The sequence below is a fragment of the Rhinolophus sinicus genome, chromosome 12, assembly GCF_057876585.1.
Source record: "Rhinolophus sinicus isolate RSI-liver-muscle chromosome 12, RSI-T2T, whole genome shotgun sequence".
Classification (NCBI taxonomy): domain Eukaryota; kingdom Metazoa; phylum Chordata; class Mammalia; order Chiroptera; family Rhinolophidae; genus Rhinolophus; species Rhinolophus sinicus.
Window position 1 is genome coordinate 13,245,577 of NC_142512.1, and position 17,207 is coordinate 13,262,783.

At 45.6% G+C, this 17,207-nt stretch overlaps 1 protein-coding gene across 1 annotated transcript; it reads left to right on the forward strand.

The window, feature by feature from the left end:
* The first annotated feature begins 3,459 nt into the window (after window positions 1–3,459).
* CCDC42 (coiled-coil domain containing 42) lies at window positions 3,460–16,843 on the forward strand. The gene is made up of 7 exons (XM_019745166.3): window positions 3,460–6,117; window positions 6,461–6,566; window positions 6,874–6,978; window positions 8,554–8,751; window positions 12,606–12,827; window positions 13,000–13,158; window positions 16,604–16,843. Exons 1-7 carry the CDS (start codon window positions 6,035–6,037, stop codon window positions 16,679–16,681), a joined length of 951 nt encoding a protein of 316 aa, XP_019600725.1. The 5' UTR covers window positions 3,460–6,034; the 3' UTR covers window positions 16,682–16,843.
* Window positions 16,844–17,207: the final 364 nt, after the last annotated feature.

A 17,207-nucleotide genomic window follows, 5' to 3' on the forward strand; every position in this document is an offset into this window, starting at 1 on the left:
CTCCTACACAATTTATTTTTACATTTAACTCTAATCCATTTGTAATTTAAATTCATATACTCTTGAACAACCACTACATTAAAAAGGAAAATCAAAAGGAAACTTAAAAAATATCTCAAGACAAACGAAAAGGAGAACACAACTTATGGGATACAACAAAAGCAGTACTAAGAGGGAATTTTATAGCAATAAATGCCTACATTAAAAAAGAAAAGAGATCTCAAATTAACAACCTAACTTTATACCTCAAGGGACTAAAAAAGAAAGACAAACTAAACCCAAAGTTAGCAGAATGTAGAAAATAATAAGGATCAGAACAGAAATAAATCAAATAGAAAATAGAAAAACAACAGAAAAAATCAATAAAACTAAGAATTGGGTTTTTAGAAAAATAAAAACAACAAACCCTCAGCTAGATTAAGAAAAACAAAAGAGAAGATTCAAATAAAATCAGAAAAGAAAGAGGAGACATTACAACAGATGCCTCAGAAATAAAATTTAAAAATTATAAGGGACTATTATGAACAATTATATGTGAACAAATTGGATAACCTAGAAGAAATGAGTAAATTCCTAGAAACATACAACCTACCAAGACTAAATGAAGAAGAAATAACACGCCTGAGCAGACCAATAACAAACAAGGAGATTAAAGTTGTAATCTAAAACCTCCCAACAAAGAAAAGCCCAGGACCAGATGGCTTCATGGCTAAATTCTACCAAGCGTTCAAAGAATTAATACCAATCCTTCTCAAACTTTTCCAAAAAATAAAATAAGAGGGAACACTTCCAAACTCATTTTATGAGGCAAGCATCACCGTGATACCAGCCAAAGACACCACAAGAAAACTACAGACCAATATCTCTGATCAACATAGTTGCAAAAATCCTCAGTAAAATACTAGCAAATGTACTACAACAGCTCTTCAAAAAGATTATACACCACAACCAAATGGGATTTATCCCTGGGATGCAAGGTTGGTTTAACATACAAAAATTAATCAATGAGATACACCATATGAACAGAATGAAAGATAAAAACCACATAATTATCTCAATAGATGCAGAAAAAAATTGAAAAAACTCAACATGCATTTGTGATAAACACTCTCAATAAAGCAGGTATAAAAGGACCTGCTTTTATTTCCTCAACACAATAAAAGCAATTTATGAAAAGTCCATAGCTAACATCATAATCCATGGGGAAAAACTGAAAGCTTTTCCTCTAAGATCCAGTACAAGGCAAGGATACCCACTCTAGCCATGTATAGACGTTGTAAAAAAAAATAATAATAATAAAATATACAATACAGGAATATAAAGAGGAAAAAGTAAAAGAACCACCCTCCCCCAATGCCATTTCCTTCCCCAGAAATATGGTGATATCCTTCTAAAGCTTTTTTTATACTTAATCATACACACATGCATGTATGATGTATGTGTGCGCGCACACACACACACACACACACACACACACACACACACACCTGACTAGGTCACACTATACCGACTCTTCTGCATCTTGCTTTTGTCACAAAGCAGTTTATCACAGATACCTCTCCCTGTCTATGCATATAAACCAAACTCTCTCTTCTTGTAAATATATACTATTACATTAAATTCTAACAGTTTTTCATTAATTAACCATTCTCTTGGATTTTCACAGTACACGATCACAGCATCTGCCATTATGTAAAAAAAGAAAACAATTTTATCATCTTTTTGCAATAGCTAGAGTATCCAAAACAGTGTTAAATGATTCTAGTGACAGAAGAAAGCTTATGTCGCTAACTTTAACAAGAATATCTTTAATGCAAATTTTAATGTTACCTGGAGGGTTTAGATATATTTTACCATGTTAATTAAGTACCTTTGTATATCAATAGTTTGTTTTTTAATCAAGATAAATGTTGAATTTTTTCAATGCCCTGTTGGCATCTATCACAATGATAACAAGTCTTTTCTCTTGAGACATACTGATAGCATTAATTTTATTAATAGATTTCTGAATATTAAACCATTTTTGTATTCATGGGTCTGCTGAATTCTTCTTTTAATATTGCACTAAATTAAATTTGATAATGTTACCATTAAGATTTTCATACATAAGATTGTGATTGACCTTTGTTTTCTTTCTTTCTTTCTTTGTCAATTAGTTTCTTTACGAAGCTCTGCTTTCAGCTTACTTCCAAACATTCTTTTAATTCTCAAAATTAAATTAATTTTTGATGCTTATCAAATTAGTTTCTGCTTTCTGGGAACACAGTTAAACCACATCACCAGCCCCTTGCAACATAACTAGCTATGTGACTGGTTCCCACCAAAGGTCAGTGAATAAAAGTGATGATTAGTTTGTTCAGAGCAGAAGGGCCTTTTTTCTTTCTCTCTTTCCCGTTCCACAGAAACCATAGAGGTCACAAAGCTGCACGATGGAAGGGGCTTAAACCCTCCACTGCTTGGAAGAAAATCTCCCAGGAGAACTACCCCACTAGGAAAATCCACATTGGACCTTGTTAAGCTATTGAGACTTGTTTGTTACAGCAACTAGTAGGATACAATACAATATAATACAATATAATAATTGGTCCCTTAAGATTATATAGTGAAGGGGTTAGCAGAAGCTTTTGCAGACTTCAACAAGCTCCCTAAAAAGTTTGAAAACATGGACCCCAACACTGAGAGGCTTTCGTTAATAGATAGGAATGAATGTTCATCGTGCATTATCCGCTTACAAGCAAATCTAGGATGGAAAAAAGAAACCAGTCAAGCAAACCACCATGGACATATTTCTGAAAAGAGTGACACCTCTTCAGGAAGAGCCTGAGACAGGTCCTTCAGGAGTTGTTCCAGAAGAAAGCTTTGTTATCACAGGAGATAACTACTCCACGTAAGTTTTTCACCTGAAGACTTTCCAATGGGACAAGCTGTGGAGATTCTGACCCTTTGTAGGCCTAAGCTAATGTGTGTGTTTATATCTTAATTTTTAACAAAAGCTTTTTTAAAAATTAAAAAAATTAAAATGAAAAATAATCTTATAGAATAAGGATACAAAGAAGGGAAATATTTTTGTACAGCTATACTATATGTTTGTACTTCAAGCTAAGTGTTATTACAAAACAGTAGAAAAGTAAAAAAAGAGTTAAAAGTTAAAAAATATTTAAAAGTTTATAAAGTAAAAAATGTTACAATTAGCTAAAGTTAATTTATTATAAAAGAAAGAAAAATGTTTTTATAAATTTAGTAGCCTAAGTGTACAATGTTTATAAAGTCTGCAGTAATGGACAGTCGTATATATCCTAGGCCTTCATATTCACTCTCCACTCACTCACTCGCTCACTAACTGAGAGCAACATGCATCCTGCAAGCCCCATGCATGGTAAGTGCCCGATACAGGTGCATAATTTTTCATCTTTTATACTGAATTTTTACTGTACCTTTTCTATTTAGATATGTTTAAATACACAAATACCACTGTGTTACAATTGCCTACAGTATTCAGTACAGTAACATGCTGTACACCTTTGTAGCCCAGGAGCAATAGGCTGTCCCATACAGCCCTGGTGTGTAGTGGGCTCTACCATCTGGGTTTGTAGTAAGTGCACCCTATGATGCTCACACAACTACAGAATCACCTAACATTGCATTTCTCGGAACAAATCTCTGTCGTTGTGATACATGACTGTATTTAATATAATACATCTTGCATGACTCCCCATATATAAAATATAAGACACATATAGAATGGAATATAACAGACAAAAGTGATTTCCTCATACCCAATACGCTGTTGTATTATACTATATAGTCTATAATAGCACTATAATAGTCTGTATGGTAGGAGAATATTTTTTGAGATATTAACCTAGTTTTTTTCCTGATGTTTTCCCCTCCCCTCTTTTAAGCAGATAATTGTCTCAGAGAGAGGGTGGGACAGGACAGAAAACAGAATATTATGGCTATTGGTTTCCAACAGCCTAAATTTATTAGGAGATTTTGCTAGATGCCTCAGAGGTAAATCTCAAGATAGAAAAGGAGGTGGGGAGAAAGCAGGGCTCACTTGGGGAGGGCAGAGGAGGGGACTTCTGTGAATTACAGCCAGTAGCCCCTGTGAAGACAGTGACACCCCAGAGAGGGATGGTGGTGGGTGATAGGGATGAAGATTCTCATGACTCTCATGCAAGGTACAGAGGAAGGGGCAGAAAACAAACAAAAACACAAAAAAACTCCCAGATGTGAGGGGTACACAGGCAGGAGAAGAGGATGTCTTAGCAGCTACCTGTATGCACCAACCTGGGCCTGGGTCACCTGATTCCATAGATGCAACCAAGGATGTGTCTATATGCCAGGGCAAACAGGTGATTTGGGAAATAGAGAGCCTTCTCCTCAAAGGTTGGCATTATACAGCCAACCTTTGGGGAAAAGGAGGGGAAAAGGAGGGAAACCCCCTATTGACTGTGCTAGGCTCTAAGGATAAACAAGAGAGAAACATACCCCGTGAGGAGCTCACCGTCATGGGGTTCTTGCTATCACCTTGCTGGGTCTGTTTCTTCTGGGTGTTCCGGTTGGAGAACCATCTTTAGTTAAGGGGCTTAGGGTGGGCTGGGCATGGTGGGGGTGGGGGTTATGTTCTGGGTAGGGTAAGGGGCAGTTCTGCGGCCTCTGCTGAGCCTGCGGGGCCGGGTAGAAGCGGTCGGCTCAGCAGGGGAGGCTGAGGGGTGAGAATGGAGGAGGGCGAGGGTGGACAGCTCCCTGCACCAGTCTCCTCCTCCTCCTGGGCCAGGATTTAGGGGTGTCTGGCAGACAGCAGGGGGCGCCAGAGGACCGACAATGTTGCGGGGTTGGGCTTGCTGAGCTCCGGACGCCATCCTAGCTCGAGACCCCTCCTCTCCACCGTGGGTCCCCCTGTAAGACCGAGAGGGAAGCAAGTTAGCGCGGTGGACCCGGGGAGGGGAGGCAGAGAATGCAGAGCAGAGCGGAGCCCGGGAGCCTGGGCAGGGCAGCAGCGAGCCCAAGGTCACGGAGGGCAGTTACCTCCAGGCCAGGACACCAAGGCGCCAGCCGGACACGCAGGGTCTCCAATTTAGACGCTAGACCTCAAGCCAAATGAGCCTATGTGTAATGCTCTGATGGAATCTAGGAAGGAAGCCATCATAAACATATAAAATATATGACATTTATGTTACCATGGTTTGGCATTTCTTCATATTTTAATATTCCGCCAACCGTAAAACATCGCACTGGCCCTGTGTCTGTTATCTTCCAAGGGCCTTGCCCTGGACCCTCCTCCATATTCCCAGTGGTGAGGGGCAGCTTCTTTGGTCCCCAGGCTTGTTGCCTGTCCCCCACCCTACCCCACCCCCACACACATCCCCACACGTCGTTCACCCATAGCTGGGTTCTCAATTTCAGGCCTCCTTCCATCCTCCCACAGGCCCCAGGCTTCTCTGTCCACCCCCACCCTGCCTCAGCTAAGCATATCCTTTCCTTATGTCCTTTTCTTCTCAGCCATCTGTCCCAGATGCAGTCCCCCTCCCTCACCCTCACTCATCTGTGAATGAGGGAGGGAAGACCCAGGGCAGGGCTCCCTCACAAGGACACCCCTCTACCAAAACCCCCTTTCTCAGCCATGACACCCAGACCCTGCCTCCCGGCCCTGGGTACCAGCATCTAATCAGACCTAATTTCTTCCCAAAGTTCCTGAGGGGTAAATGCAGGAGCAGAGAGTGGGAAGAGTGGGGTCAGTGGGGACAGGGATCAGAGGGCAAAGCCTGGGTTCCATGCATGGTCCACAGAACCAGGCGACCTGTTGCTAGGTAACCAGCCCTCACCTCCCCAACACATCATCTTGAAGTGCTGATGGTTTGCTTCTAGCCATTTTCCCCAAAGTCTCTCAGACACACCCTTGGTGTACCCTGAAAAGCAAGAGGAAGTGATAAGGGAGAGCCCAACCACCACCCCTGAACCACCTGTGGCTCTACCACCCACTGTTTCACTGTGAAGATTCAGCTGCCTGGGCCATTAGGTCACCGCCACCATGAGCCTGGGCATAATGGAAGAGGAAGACCTGGCTGAGTACTTCCGGATGCAGTATGGGGAGCGGCTGCTACAACTGCTGCAGTGGGTGTCTGAGGGTCTGGGCCACCCTCTCTGTGCTTGGGATCTCCGACGCCCACCCACGCCCCACCCCCCACCCCCCACCTTCCAACCTGTCTTGTCTGATTCCTATAGCCTAGTGCACCAAACCCACCCCCATCACCCAGATCCCCACCCCTTATCACCCTGCTCCAGCTTGCTTCCCAGTCAGTCACCAGTACAGCCCTCTCTCCCTCTCAACACACCATTCCTTTCACTCAGATTGGAGACAGGATCCTCGTGCTCCCCATGGGTATCTCCATGGGTTACTCCCAGTCCCAGCCTGCCCCAGGTGTCCACGGGCCCCTCTTGCCCATGTCTCGAGCAGGAAGTTCCCCAACATTGAGGAGCAGTCAGAGTCCCCATCCATCCGGCTACTGGAGAAGAAAAAGGAGGTCAAGGTCATGCACCATGCTATGCTGCAGAAGAAAGAGGTAGGGGATTAGGGCGTGGCATGCAGGAAGGGCCACAGGGCTCAGGGAGAGTCTGAGGACAGCCCTTCATTTTGTGGGTGGCAGTGGCTAGAGCCAGGAGTCCTGGGTGGTGGTTCTGTGCTCCCTCTGCAGAGACAGAAACAATCCAAGCTTGGGGGTACCAGTGTCTTGGGATGCTCTTCTCTGAACCAGGCATGGGCCGGAAAGTGGGAGGCCTGGTGACCGAGCCAGTGGAGCAGGGGATGCTAGGGCCTTCCTTGGTCCCCATGTCAGGGGCTCTCCTGACCTCTGCTCCCCCCACCCCAAGACATTTCAGCGCAGAATGGAAACCCTGAACCTACGCTGGGAGGAACTGGGCATCAAGGAGACCCAGCTGAAGGCCCACATTCAGAAGTTTGAGCAATTCATCCAGGTATGAAGGGGTGTGGCCTGCTGCAGCAGGCCAGGGGCACCCACACTCTGCGGTCCCTGCTCTCCCCTCTTCCCCCTTCTCCTTGCTTTTGCTGACTCTTCACCCTGGGTTAGATGTCTCTTCCGTGCTCAATAATGCCTGGGGCTTCTCCCTTTATGTCCCCACTTATTGCTGTTGGTAATTTCTTGTTCACCTGTCAGTCTCTGCCCCGTCTAGATTGCTGTGATTGCTTTTTACCATGTCCTTGCCCGTACCCAGCATATATAATTTATCTAATGAATGAATTAATGGATGGGTGATGATGAATGAATGAATGAATATGCTGCAGTCAGGGCTAGGCACTTGGATATACAAAGATGAATCAGACAGGATTTTAGTCCCCCAACTCACGCCACCCCTCCTCCTGGCACTGAGAGTCCAAGGGGAGGGGATGGTTGAAGGACCAAGCACCAGAGTCCATTCTGAGATAACTCCTCTCAATTGGTCCTTTGAAGAGTGAGTTAACCGTTTTCAAATGCAGATTTCTCCAGGGAGGAAAGGCCTGGCCCAGCTCCAGGGAGTAATTGCTGGCCTCTGCTACAGGAGACTCCTGCTCATGAGCATCTTCTGTCTTGCTCTGTGCCTAAACTACTTGGTGGGAAAAGAAGCTGATGGACCAGGCATATTCTTCAGAGGGCCAGTCCTTCTTTACTTGCCAGAGAAACGCTAATGGAGTGGTTGGGGCAGCAGGAGATTTGGGGGTGAAGCGTTCTCCAAATGGCTACCAGAGGACCAGCGGGGTCAGAATTTTGAAAGCTTGTTACAGAGTCCCCCGGGACTCTCCTCTCTCCTTGCTTTCAGCAGGCATGAGTCAGGCTCAAGCAACTGTATTTTTTAAAAGCTCCCCAGAGCATTGTGGTGCACAGTTGAAATTGAAAACCACTGGTTTAGGGTCCCTTAGTCTTCCTGGGCTTACCAGGCACAGTGCAAATCCTCCCTGCACCTTCTCCATGTGCTTCCAAGTATCCTCCAAATGCTGCCACCCTACATGCCCATCCAGTGGCATCACAGGAGTCCCTGAGTAGGTAAAGAAGCCACACAAGTTCATTGTGATGGGTGGGTTTTTCCCCTAATCTTGAGGAGAGGGATTTGCAGAAGGAAGGAGAAGGTGGGTCAGTCCGATTGCAGTAGCTGAGCCTCATGTCTTTTTCTGGGCATCAAATTGCCGGCATCAACTCCTCCTGCCTGAGCCTGATGCCAGTCTGAGCTACTAGCTACATGCTCTATGAATGGCCTTGCCCCGCCAGGCCTCAGGATCAGACCCATCTCCTATCTCACTTCCCTATAGCTCGAACGCCGCTGCCCCAGCTTCTGGAAGGAAGAGGGGGGCTACTGCCTCTCATTTCTATATTTGGAGAAATTGAGGCACCGAGTACCAAATTGGGAGAAAATTCGGGCCTCCTTGCCCACATGGGTGGCCCAGTGATCCCTGCCCATCTTCAGGGTGGCCCGAGATCAGGAAACAGGGGCACGACCAGCCCGGGCCCAGGGAGGGCAGGGTGAGTGCTTGAGAGGCACCCCCTTCCCTGACTCCAGGAGAATGACCAGAAACGAATCCGAGCCCTGAAGAAAGCCACCAAGGAGCGAGAAATCAAGAGGCAGCGCATGCATGAGCTGGCCAAGGCCAAGCACGAGATGGCGGTTCTGAAGCTGGAGCACCAGCGCTTGAGCGGCAAGCTGCAGGACTACTCCATCTTCAACAAGTACCTGGAGAAGGTGGTGGAGAACTCCGAGGTGAGTGGGTGCAGAAGTGCCTTCCTCAGCCCCATCTCCCCTTCCCCAGGTCCCAGCGTTATGAGGGGCTTGGGGACACTCTGCAGGGATGGTCACTACTCTGAGGATGTGCCTCCAGCCCTGGAGGGCAGCTGGAAGGGGCCCCCGGTAGGGGTTGGGGACCAGGTGGTGTATTTTGGTGTCTGTGAGTGAGCTGTATAAAACCTCTGTATGGTGGTGTGTTGTGTCTGTTGGGGGAATGAGGTTCCTTTTCGCAGCACCAAAGATAAGCTTTGCTGTGTCAGGACGTGCCCTATTTATATCCCCGCTTGCCCTCCTCCCTGGTGTTTTTGTTTACTTGAGAGTAAATGAGGAAAGGAAGGGAGAGAAGTTGGAAAACACTCAACCTAATGCAGAGCTTGAGAGCTTAGTATGTGCTGGGCCTTGGGCTGGGTATGTAACTTCACTCAGTCTGCTCACGAGCACGCAGAGGAAAGCCATCCATCATATCAGCCTGTTACGGAGGAGGGAGTGGAGCCTCAGAGAGGTTAGGTAACCTGCTCAGGGTCTCACAGCCTGTAAGTGGCAGAGCCTTTGCTTCAGACCCCCTTCTGTGGGCCTCACAATGCCACTGACAACTGCTCTTCCTAAAGTTCCCGAGTTGTCAGAGCTGAAAGAACTTCTCCGCCCTCTTCCTACCCTGCATCCTGCAGTACAGTTGACCCTTGAACAACGTAGGTTTGAACTGTGCAGGTCCACTTAGACACAGATTATTTTTCAATAGACAATTTGAGAAAACTCACAGATGAACCATGTGGTCTAAAACAGACATACACTTACAGGACTGATAACTACAGCATAGTACTGTGAATGCGTTTTCCTTATGATTTTCTTAATAGCATTTTCTTTTCTCTGGCTTATTTTATTGTAAGAACACAGTATATAACATACAAAGTATGTGTTCATTGACCTTATGTTATCACTAAGGCTTCCAGTCAGCAGTAGGCTATTAGTAGTTAAGTTTTGGGGGAGTCAAAAGTTATATGTAGACTTTAGCCAGTAATAAATTATTGTGACCCTGGAAAGTTCCCATGGGCTTTGCGTCTTAATAAAACTTAAAGGCTCTGGATTCACTGACTAATAAAACAAAACAAAACAAAAAAGTTGTACGTGGATTTTCCACTGCATGGGGGATCAGTGCTCCTAACCCCCAAGTTGTACAAAGGTCAACGGTATTTGACACTGTTGATGCTCCTCCTTTAAACATACCTTCGCCCTTTCCTCGGGGACTCCGCCCTCCCCCTCTTACTTTCTTCCTACCTCTGGCCTTTCCTCCTTAGACTCTTCTGGGGCCTCCTCTTCCTAGCTCATTCCTTAAACGTTCCTCAGGTCTTTGTCCTAGACCCTCCACTTTTCTCTCTGGTCGATTCCCTGGGCCTCCTGTGGATGCCACCTGTATCAGAGGCTATCCACCCTGTTTTCCCCACGCCCTCATATGACAGCAGCAGGTAAGGCTCCTCACCAGGGCTGAGTGATGTGGATCAATGTCCTGTGGGGGGCCCGGAGAGACAAAGGATGCAGAGCTGTTTAAAGTCCCAGCAATTTCCACATAGAACCACTAACCTAATTTATGGATGCCTGAGTCCCAGATCTGTGTTATTTCCTCCCAATCTAAGGTAATACTTACTGTATGATAAATTGTGTACAATTAATAATTGGGGTTTTGTGTTGTTGTTGTTTTGGTGGGGGAGTGAGGGAAGACTGCTGTATTAAAGTAGCCTTTAAATGATAAGATATGAGTCAAATTCAGAGCTGATAAAATGTATGTCTTAGAGCTGAGGAGATTGGCCTGTATCTTGCTGGCGCATATCTCCCTCCTGAGCTTCAGGCCCCTGCGTCTAATTTATTGCGTCTACAACTCATCTCATGCCAGCCTGCTGCTGGTGTGTCTGGTGCTGGTGAATGGAACAGCCACCCACCCACAGCCTCACCAGACAGCCTCATCCTTGACCCCTCCTCCTCCCTCATTCCCCACAGCCATCAATCAGCAGCTCTGGTCTATTCTGACTCCTAAGTATTTCTGGAATCCGTCCCCTGCCCCTTCCTCATCCAGACCACCAATGCACCTCATCTGGAATTGGGCTTTGCATTATTCCTGGCCACCAGCCTGTCCAGCATTTGATGTCCAGCGTTATAACCTCTCTCTCTCTTTCTTTCTCTCTCTCTCTCTTTCCTTCTTTATTTCTTTCAAAATATTTCAAACATACTGAAAAGTATAAAGAAATATATAACAGCACACAAGTACTCACCATGGCTTTGTCAAGTCTTAATATTTCCCCCTATGGGCCCTCAACATTTTTTTCTTTAATAAAACACTACAGGTAATTGAAACCCTTTCTGGGACCCCCTTCCAGACCTCATTTTTCTTCTGCTCTCCTCAGAGGTAACCAGATCTCTGATAATTCTAATTCCTAATTTCTAAATTCTAATTTCTTATTCGCATGCTTGTTTTTATTGCTTTGGCAATATAGTAAATATCCATAAGCTATGAATAACATTGTACATGCCCTGTTGTGACTTGCTTTTTCCGCTCAATATCTTTTAAAACCTTTTTATTATGGAAAATTTCAAACATACACAAAAGTAGAGCAAATAGTCTATTGAATGCCCGTGACTCATCACCTAATTCCAATAATTATCAACTCGTGGTCATATCCCCCATATCTCCTACCTCTGCCATTTTGAAGCAAATAATATTTTTTTATCCATAAGTATTTCACTATGTAACTCAAAAAGGGAAGAGCTCTTTTTAACATAGTGACAATACCATTATCACACCTGTATCATATTTTTGGAGAAAGGCCAGCAGGGCAGTTCCCAGAACACCTATCTATCACTGGAAATGTCATGAGATGAACAAAGTTCTCGGGGAGTATCCCCTGGGTGAGTGGAAGGCACACTTTGATAAACCCCTGGGGAGGTGAGTTGGCATCCTGGAACTGGTGCTCACACCGCCTTCTAAAGAGGGAGGGCTTCTCTTCTGCATGTTAGGGTCAGTGCGGCATGGCTCTGGACCATGTTGGAGGAGGCAGCTGAGCCTGGCAGGCCTCCTGCCCCACTGGTACCCTCTCCAGCCCCTGCTGGAGAGAGATCTCAACAAATGTTGAACAACTACCAGCGAGCACCATGTTGAAGATATGACCCCTGCCCTGCAGTCTCCATGCAGGCCCATGCCCCAGTCATAGATAGGGCTTATCACTCTGTGCTGTAACGGACTCTTTACTTGTCTGTTTTCCCTCCACCCCACCCCAAGCCATAGGCTTCACAAGAGCAGGGTCTGGCTTTCCTATCTCCTGCTCTGTCCCTAGCATTTAGCATAGTTCCTGACTTCAACGTGGTTCTGATACATTCTTGTTGACTGGGATCATTATTGCCTCGGGAGACATCTCAAAATGCACCCTCCCCATATGCCTTTCCCACCCCCACCAGCAATTCTCAACCTAGAATCAGCTGAGTGGCCTTTTGCAAAATTCAGATGCCAGGGACCACCTCAGACCTGTTTATTAATCCAAATCTCTGGGGATGGAGCCTGCCAGGTGTGCTTTTTAAAGCTCCCCGGGTGATTCCAACATGCAGTCAAGATTGAGAACCCCAGGTCCAGTGGCATGTGCCCCCAACACATGGCCCATGGCCCATACCAACCCAGAAGGAGCAAGCCGCTGGGCTGCAACGTCCTTACGGCCTCTTGCCCCTTAACCTTGGCCCAGGGCCTGTGTGTTAGGCCAAGGCATCTAAGCCAGGAGTTGGTGGGCGGCAGGGGCAGCTGCGCTGGTCCCCCAGGGCGGCAGTGCAGTGACCCGAGCCCCCCCATGCAGTTCGATGAGATCCACGAGGTGATGGCGCGCTACAAGACGCTGGTAAGCATGCACCACGACCTCATGCAGTCAGCACAGGAGGGCCAGGAGAAGATCGAGCGTGCCAAGGCGCGGCTGGCACACTACATGGAGGAGAAGGACGATGAGATCCTGCAGCACAACAACGAGCTGGCGCGCCTGCAGATGCGCTTCGACCGCGCCCGCAGTGATGTCATCATCTGGGTGAGCGGCCGGGGGGCAGGCAGGGGGCTTCTGGGAGAGTGACGGAAGGACTCGGGCGCTCTCTCTCTCTCTCTCTCTCTGTCTCTCTCTCTCTCTCTCTCACACACACACACACACACACACACACACTCATTCTATGTGTGCTCAAGCCCCACCCTCATCCCCTCCCTAGGAATCTCGCTGGGCACACATCCAGAACACCGCCGCCAAGAAGACCCTCTTGCTGGGTACAATTAAGATGGCAACACTGAATCTCTTCCAGATTGTGAGCAAGCAGCTGAAGGAGACGACCTATGTGTCCCTGGAGGACACGCACAAACAGCTGGACATGGTAAGAAGAGGCCCAGGTGCCGGGCAGGCTGCGTCTACTGAGCCAAGATGGTTCTCTATTGGTTGAGTCAAGGAATGAACTGGAGGGAGCCATGGTTCTCAAATGTTAACAAGATCAGAATCACCTGGGGACTGGGGAGGGTTCTGGCCCGCCCCTCCCGGGTCTCTGACTCAGTAGGTCTGAGATGAGAAGCCACGAATTTCCTTTTATTTTTTTATTAGTTTCAGGTGCACAAGACAAACTAATACTTAGACGTTTATCATTTTTATCCCTCACACTGTGTGAACCCCCCTCCCCCCATCCACTATCCCTCTGACATCACACAGAGCCATTACATTTCCACTGTCTCCCAAATGGGACACGTGTCCATCAGATAATGAATTTCCATTTTTAACAAGCTTCCAGGTGCTGGTGCTGGTCTGGGTTCCACACTTGGAGAAACACTGCATTAGCGCTAAGACCCTGTTGGCCCCAATCAACATGAACAGTAGCAGGGACCCACTATGGACTTCATTCGTTATGCACAACAGTCTTATTAAATTCTAGTGAGTTGCCGAACTCTTGTGCCTAAGGCTCACTCTTTGGGAAAAGAGAAAATTGGTGGGGTTAGAGCCATGTTAATACCGATCTGAGATTTTCTCTTTGAAGTCATTGAAAGGCAATTGAAAACGAAGTAACTTTTTCACTATGATCCAAAGCTGTTTGATGCCATGTCCATGTGCCACCTAAAATCATCTCACTTCTGACCAAAGACAAACACATCCCACAATTTGGGAAACTCCCCACCAGCAGATGCATTAGCCTTTATCTCTGCTGTGAAATAATAGAAAGGAAGCTCATGAAGACTGAGATTTTTTGTGCTGTTTCCTGCTGGATCCCCAGTGTCTAGCACAATAGCCGGCACATAGTAGAAACTCAATAAGTATTTGGTGAATTACGATGAAACACACACACAAAAAAACAATTGACTGAGAGGCACTTCCCCTATTTAACAACAACAACAACAAATGGTGAAACTCATAAAACGTAAAAAATTTCACCCGCTGACCAGCCAAAAAGGATTTCCCTAAACTAATGAATCCGCCTGCTTCTTAAGGCATATTAGAGCAGAATTATTGACAGTTTAAAAACCATAAATGGCATTTGTAAGAAACTGTTCTGAAGCCGCGATTCTCAAACTTTTGGATACCTTTACACTCTTAAAATTTACTGAAGACCCCCCCAAAGAGCTTCTCTTTATATGGGTAATAGCTATTGATATTTACCATATTAGAAACTCAAGCAGAAAAATTTAAAATACTTCATTGCAAAATGACAATAAGAAGCGTGTTAAAATAAATAGCATTTTTAATGAATACGCTTTCAAAAATATATATTTTTGCATTATTCGACACTTTTGCAAATGTCTTTAATGTCGGGCTTCATAGAGAACAGGTGGATTATCATATCTGCTTCTGCATTCATTCCCTTGGGATAGCTTATGTCGTGAAAACGTCCCACTCTGGTTAAAGCCACTGTACACTTGTGAGACAATAAGCGGAAAAGACAAATAATGTCTTAGTATTATTGTAAAAAGAGTTTTTGTCTTGCAGCCCCTCTACCCAGCAGTAGGGTCTCAGGGACTCGCAGAGGTCCTCAGGCCCCTTCCCTTTAGCTATCGTAAAGAAGGGTGGGGCAGGAGTGGTGGTCTCCAGCTCCTTGCCCCTGTCGGAGCATTCTGTGCTGAGATCATAGCTTCCAGTCCATCCACACCCGACCGTGAGCTTTCTGACTCCCTCTCAACCTTGATTTGCCTCTACAGGAATACTTCATATTGCCCAAATATTATTTTAAAATATCTCACTTTGTTCCCATAGGATATGAACCTACAGACAGAAATACACATAGTCAAGTAGCCTGAAGAATTAAAAATAAGAACCAGGAAAAATATAAGTTAAAATCTGAGGTCAAGGCAAGAGAGAAATGGAGACTGTAGATTCTTGTATTACAAAAGACTGTCGTTCAGAAGGGACATTGGTTGGCTCTGAGCTTCCTGGTAACTAGCAGGAAAAGCAACACACAGCTCTGGTACCAAAATAAGAAAACAGAAGGTTTCCCCAGAGAGAGTGAACCTTTTCCAGCACTTAACTCTGAAATTTCTCAAGGAGGCTTTAGAGACACTCAATGGATAATGTTCTCAGCAACATCCCTATAACAGATCCAAGCACGGGCTTCGGAAGGCAGCCACTTATCTAGAACTGGGCGCATGGTATCACACACAGTACAACTTAGGAAAAGTGATTCTGCAAAAGGCTAAGACAATTTGAATTCAATATACTGTGCCATGGAAAGCCCAGAATTAACCCTGACTAAAGCCCAAACTGTCTGGAGCAGCACTTTCCAAACTGTGCTTGGAAAATCCTAGAATCCCAAGCTATGGGGGAATCAAAGGACTCCATGGACTAATAAATTCAGAAACCTCTAAAGTTAAACAAATTTAGATGGTTTTTAAATACTTTGCAGCGTCTTTGCTGTGATTCTGCCCTGAGACTCTCGAAGCAGATAACGTTTCCAAAACTTGTTTGACCACAGAACCCTTCTGGGAGGTATGTGATTACTTATTATAAGCACATAGTTTGGAAAATGCTGGACTTGTCTCCTCTGTAATCTTGGGAAAGTTACTTTAATATATTGACTCTTTGTTTCCTTTTTTGCAAAATAGGAATTATGTCAGTAAAAATAACAGTATTAGTGACTGACAGAGTTGTTGAGAGTTTTGGACAGGTTGTGTAGTCCTATCTCCAGGAACCTTCTTAAAAAGGAGAAATTTTAGAACTGAGATCTTAGAGGCCATCTAGGTCACCCTTTTCTCCCTCTTCCATTTTTAAAGATGAAGAAACTGAGTGCCAGAAAGATGAAGGGATTTCCTCAGAGCTGCATCGGGACCCCAGGTCTTCTGACTTGTGAGGCCGCGTTCTTTCCACTGTCATACTGATTGCATGTTCTTTAAAACAGAAGCTAGTGAATAGAATTTAAGCTTCCCTAGATGAATCAAGAGTATCATAATGAGCATCAGTTCTGGGTTTCAGGTGAAGGTTATTGAATTGTGGCGAGCGGTTTGCCCCAGTGCTGTCTGGACCCTGCCTGCTAAATGTTTCCAGTCCCCAGTCCGCTCAGGGTCCTCTCTCCCTTCTCCCTTTAGTTAGACGGTCAGCCTGTACTTCTTCCTACTGTCCCTGTATCTGCCTCTATGAGTTCCCAACTCCATTCCTACTTATTGCTTTTAGTCTACTAAGCCTGATCCTCCATAGCAACTAGAATAGTTGTCCAATGAGGGAAAGTGGCCTTAAGAAGTCAGTCACAGGAAAATGGTGACTCCTTGCAGCTTATGCCTGGACATGATCCATTTTTGGATGGGGTGGTCTTTCGCTGGGTGGGGTTAACTCTGGTCCCCTTGCCTGATTAGATCCAGCAGTTTATCCAGGACCTGTCGGACCTCTGGGCAGAGGTGAAGAAAAAGGACCAACAGCAGATCCGGTTTTAAGGAGCAGCTATGGTTCCACAGTGTTCTGAGACAGAGACAGAGAGAATAAGTTCCTGGTGAGCTTGCAGTCCGGTTAGCCACGTCCAGCCCCCTGAGACCCCGCGCCTTTCTACCGCCAGACAGCCTGCCGTTTTTCCCCTTAACACTGAGTCTGTCCCATTCCTGAAAACATTAAATTCTGTAAGAAGTTTGTTCCTACGTTGTCTCTCTTTTTGGTTGTTTATTCACGGAGAAGAGGGTTCACTGAGGGGAGAACCCCCAAAACCACCCCCTCTTGAGGCTGGTCACTTAGACTGCCCGGGGTATAAAAACCAAATCTCAGGTCTGGTGTCTCCTAGGCTTTGGATTTGCACACATTATTCACATGGGCAGCAGATGAGCAGGGTGAGTACATGGGACCCTTTTCCCCTCTACCATTTAAAAAATAAATTAAGTTGGTGTTTCTAATTGGGGTGCAGAGGCTCACTAGAAACTATGAAGACAGCTTCCCAAGTCAGAATTCCAACTCTTCCCTGACCGGAGCAAG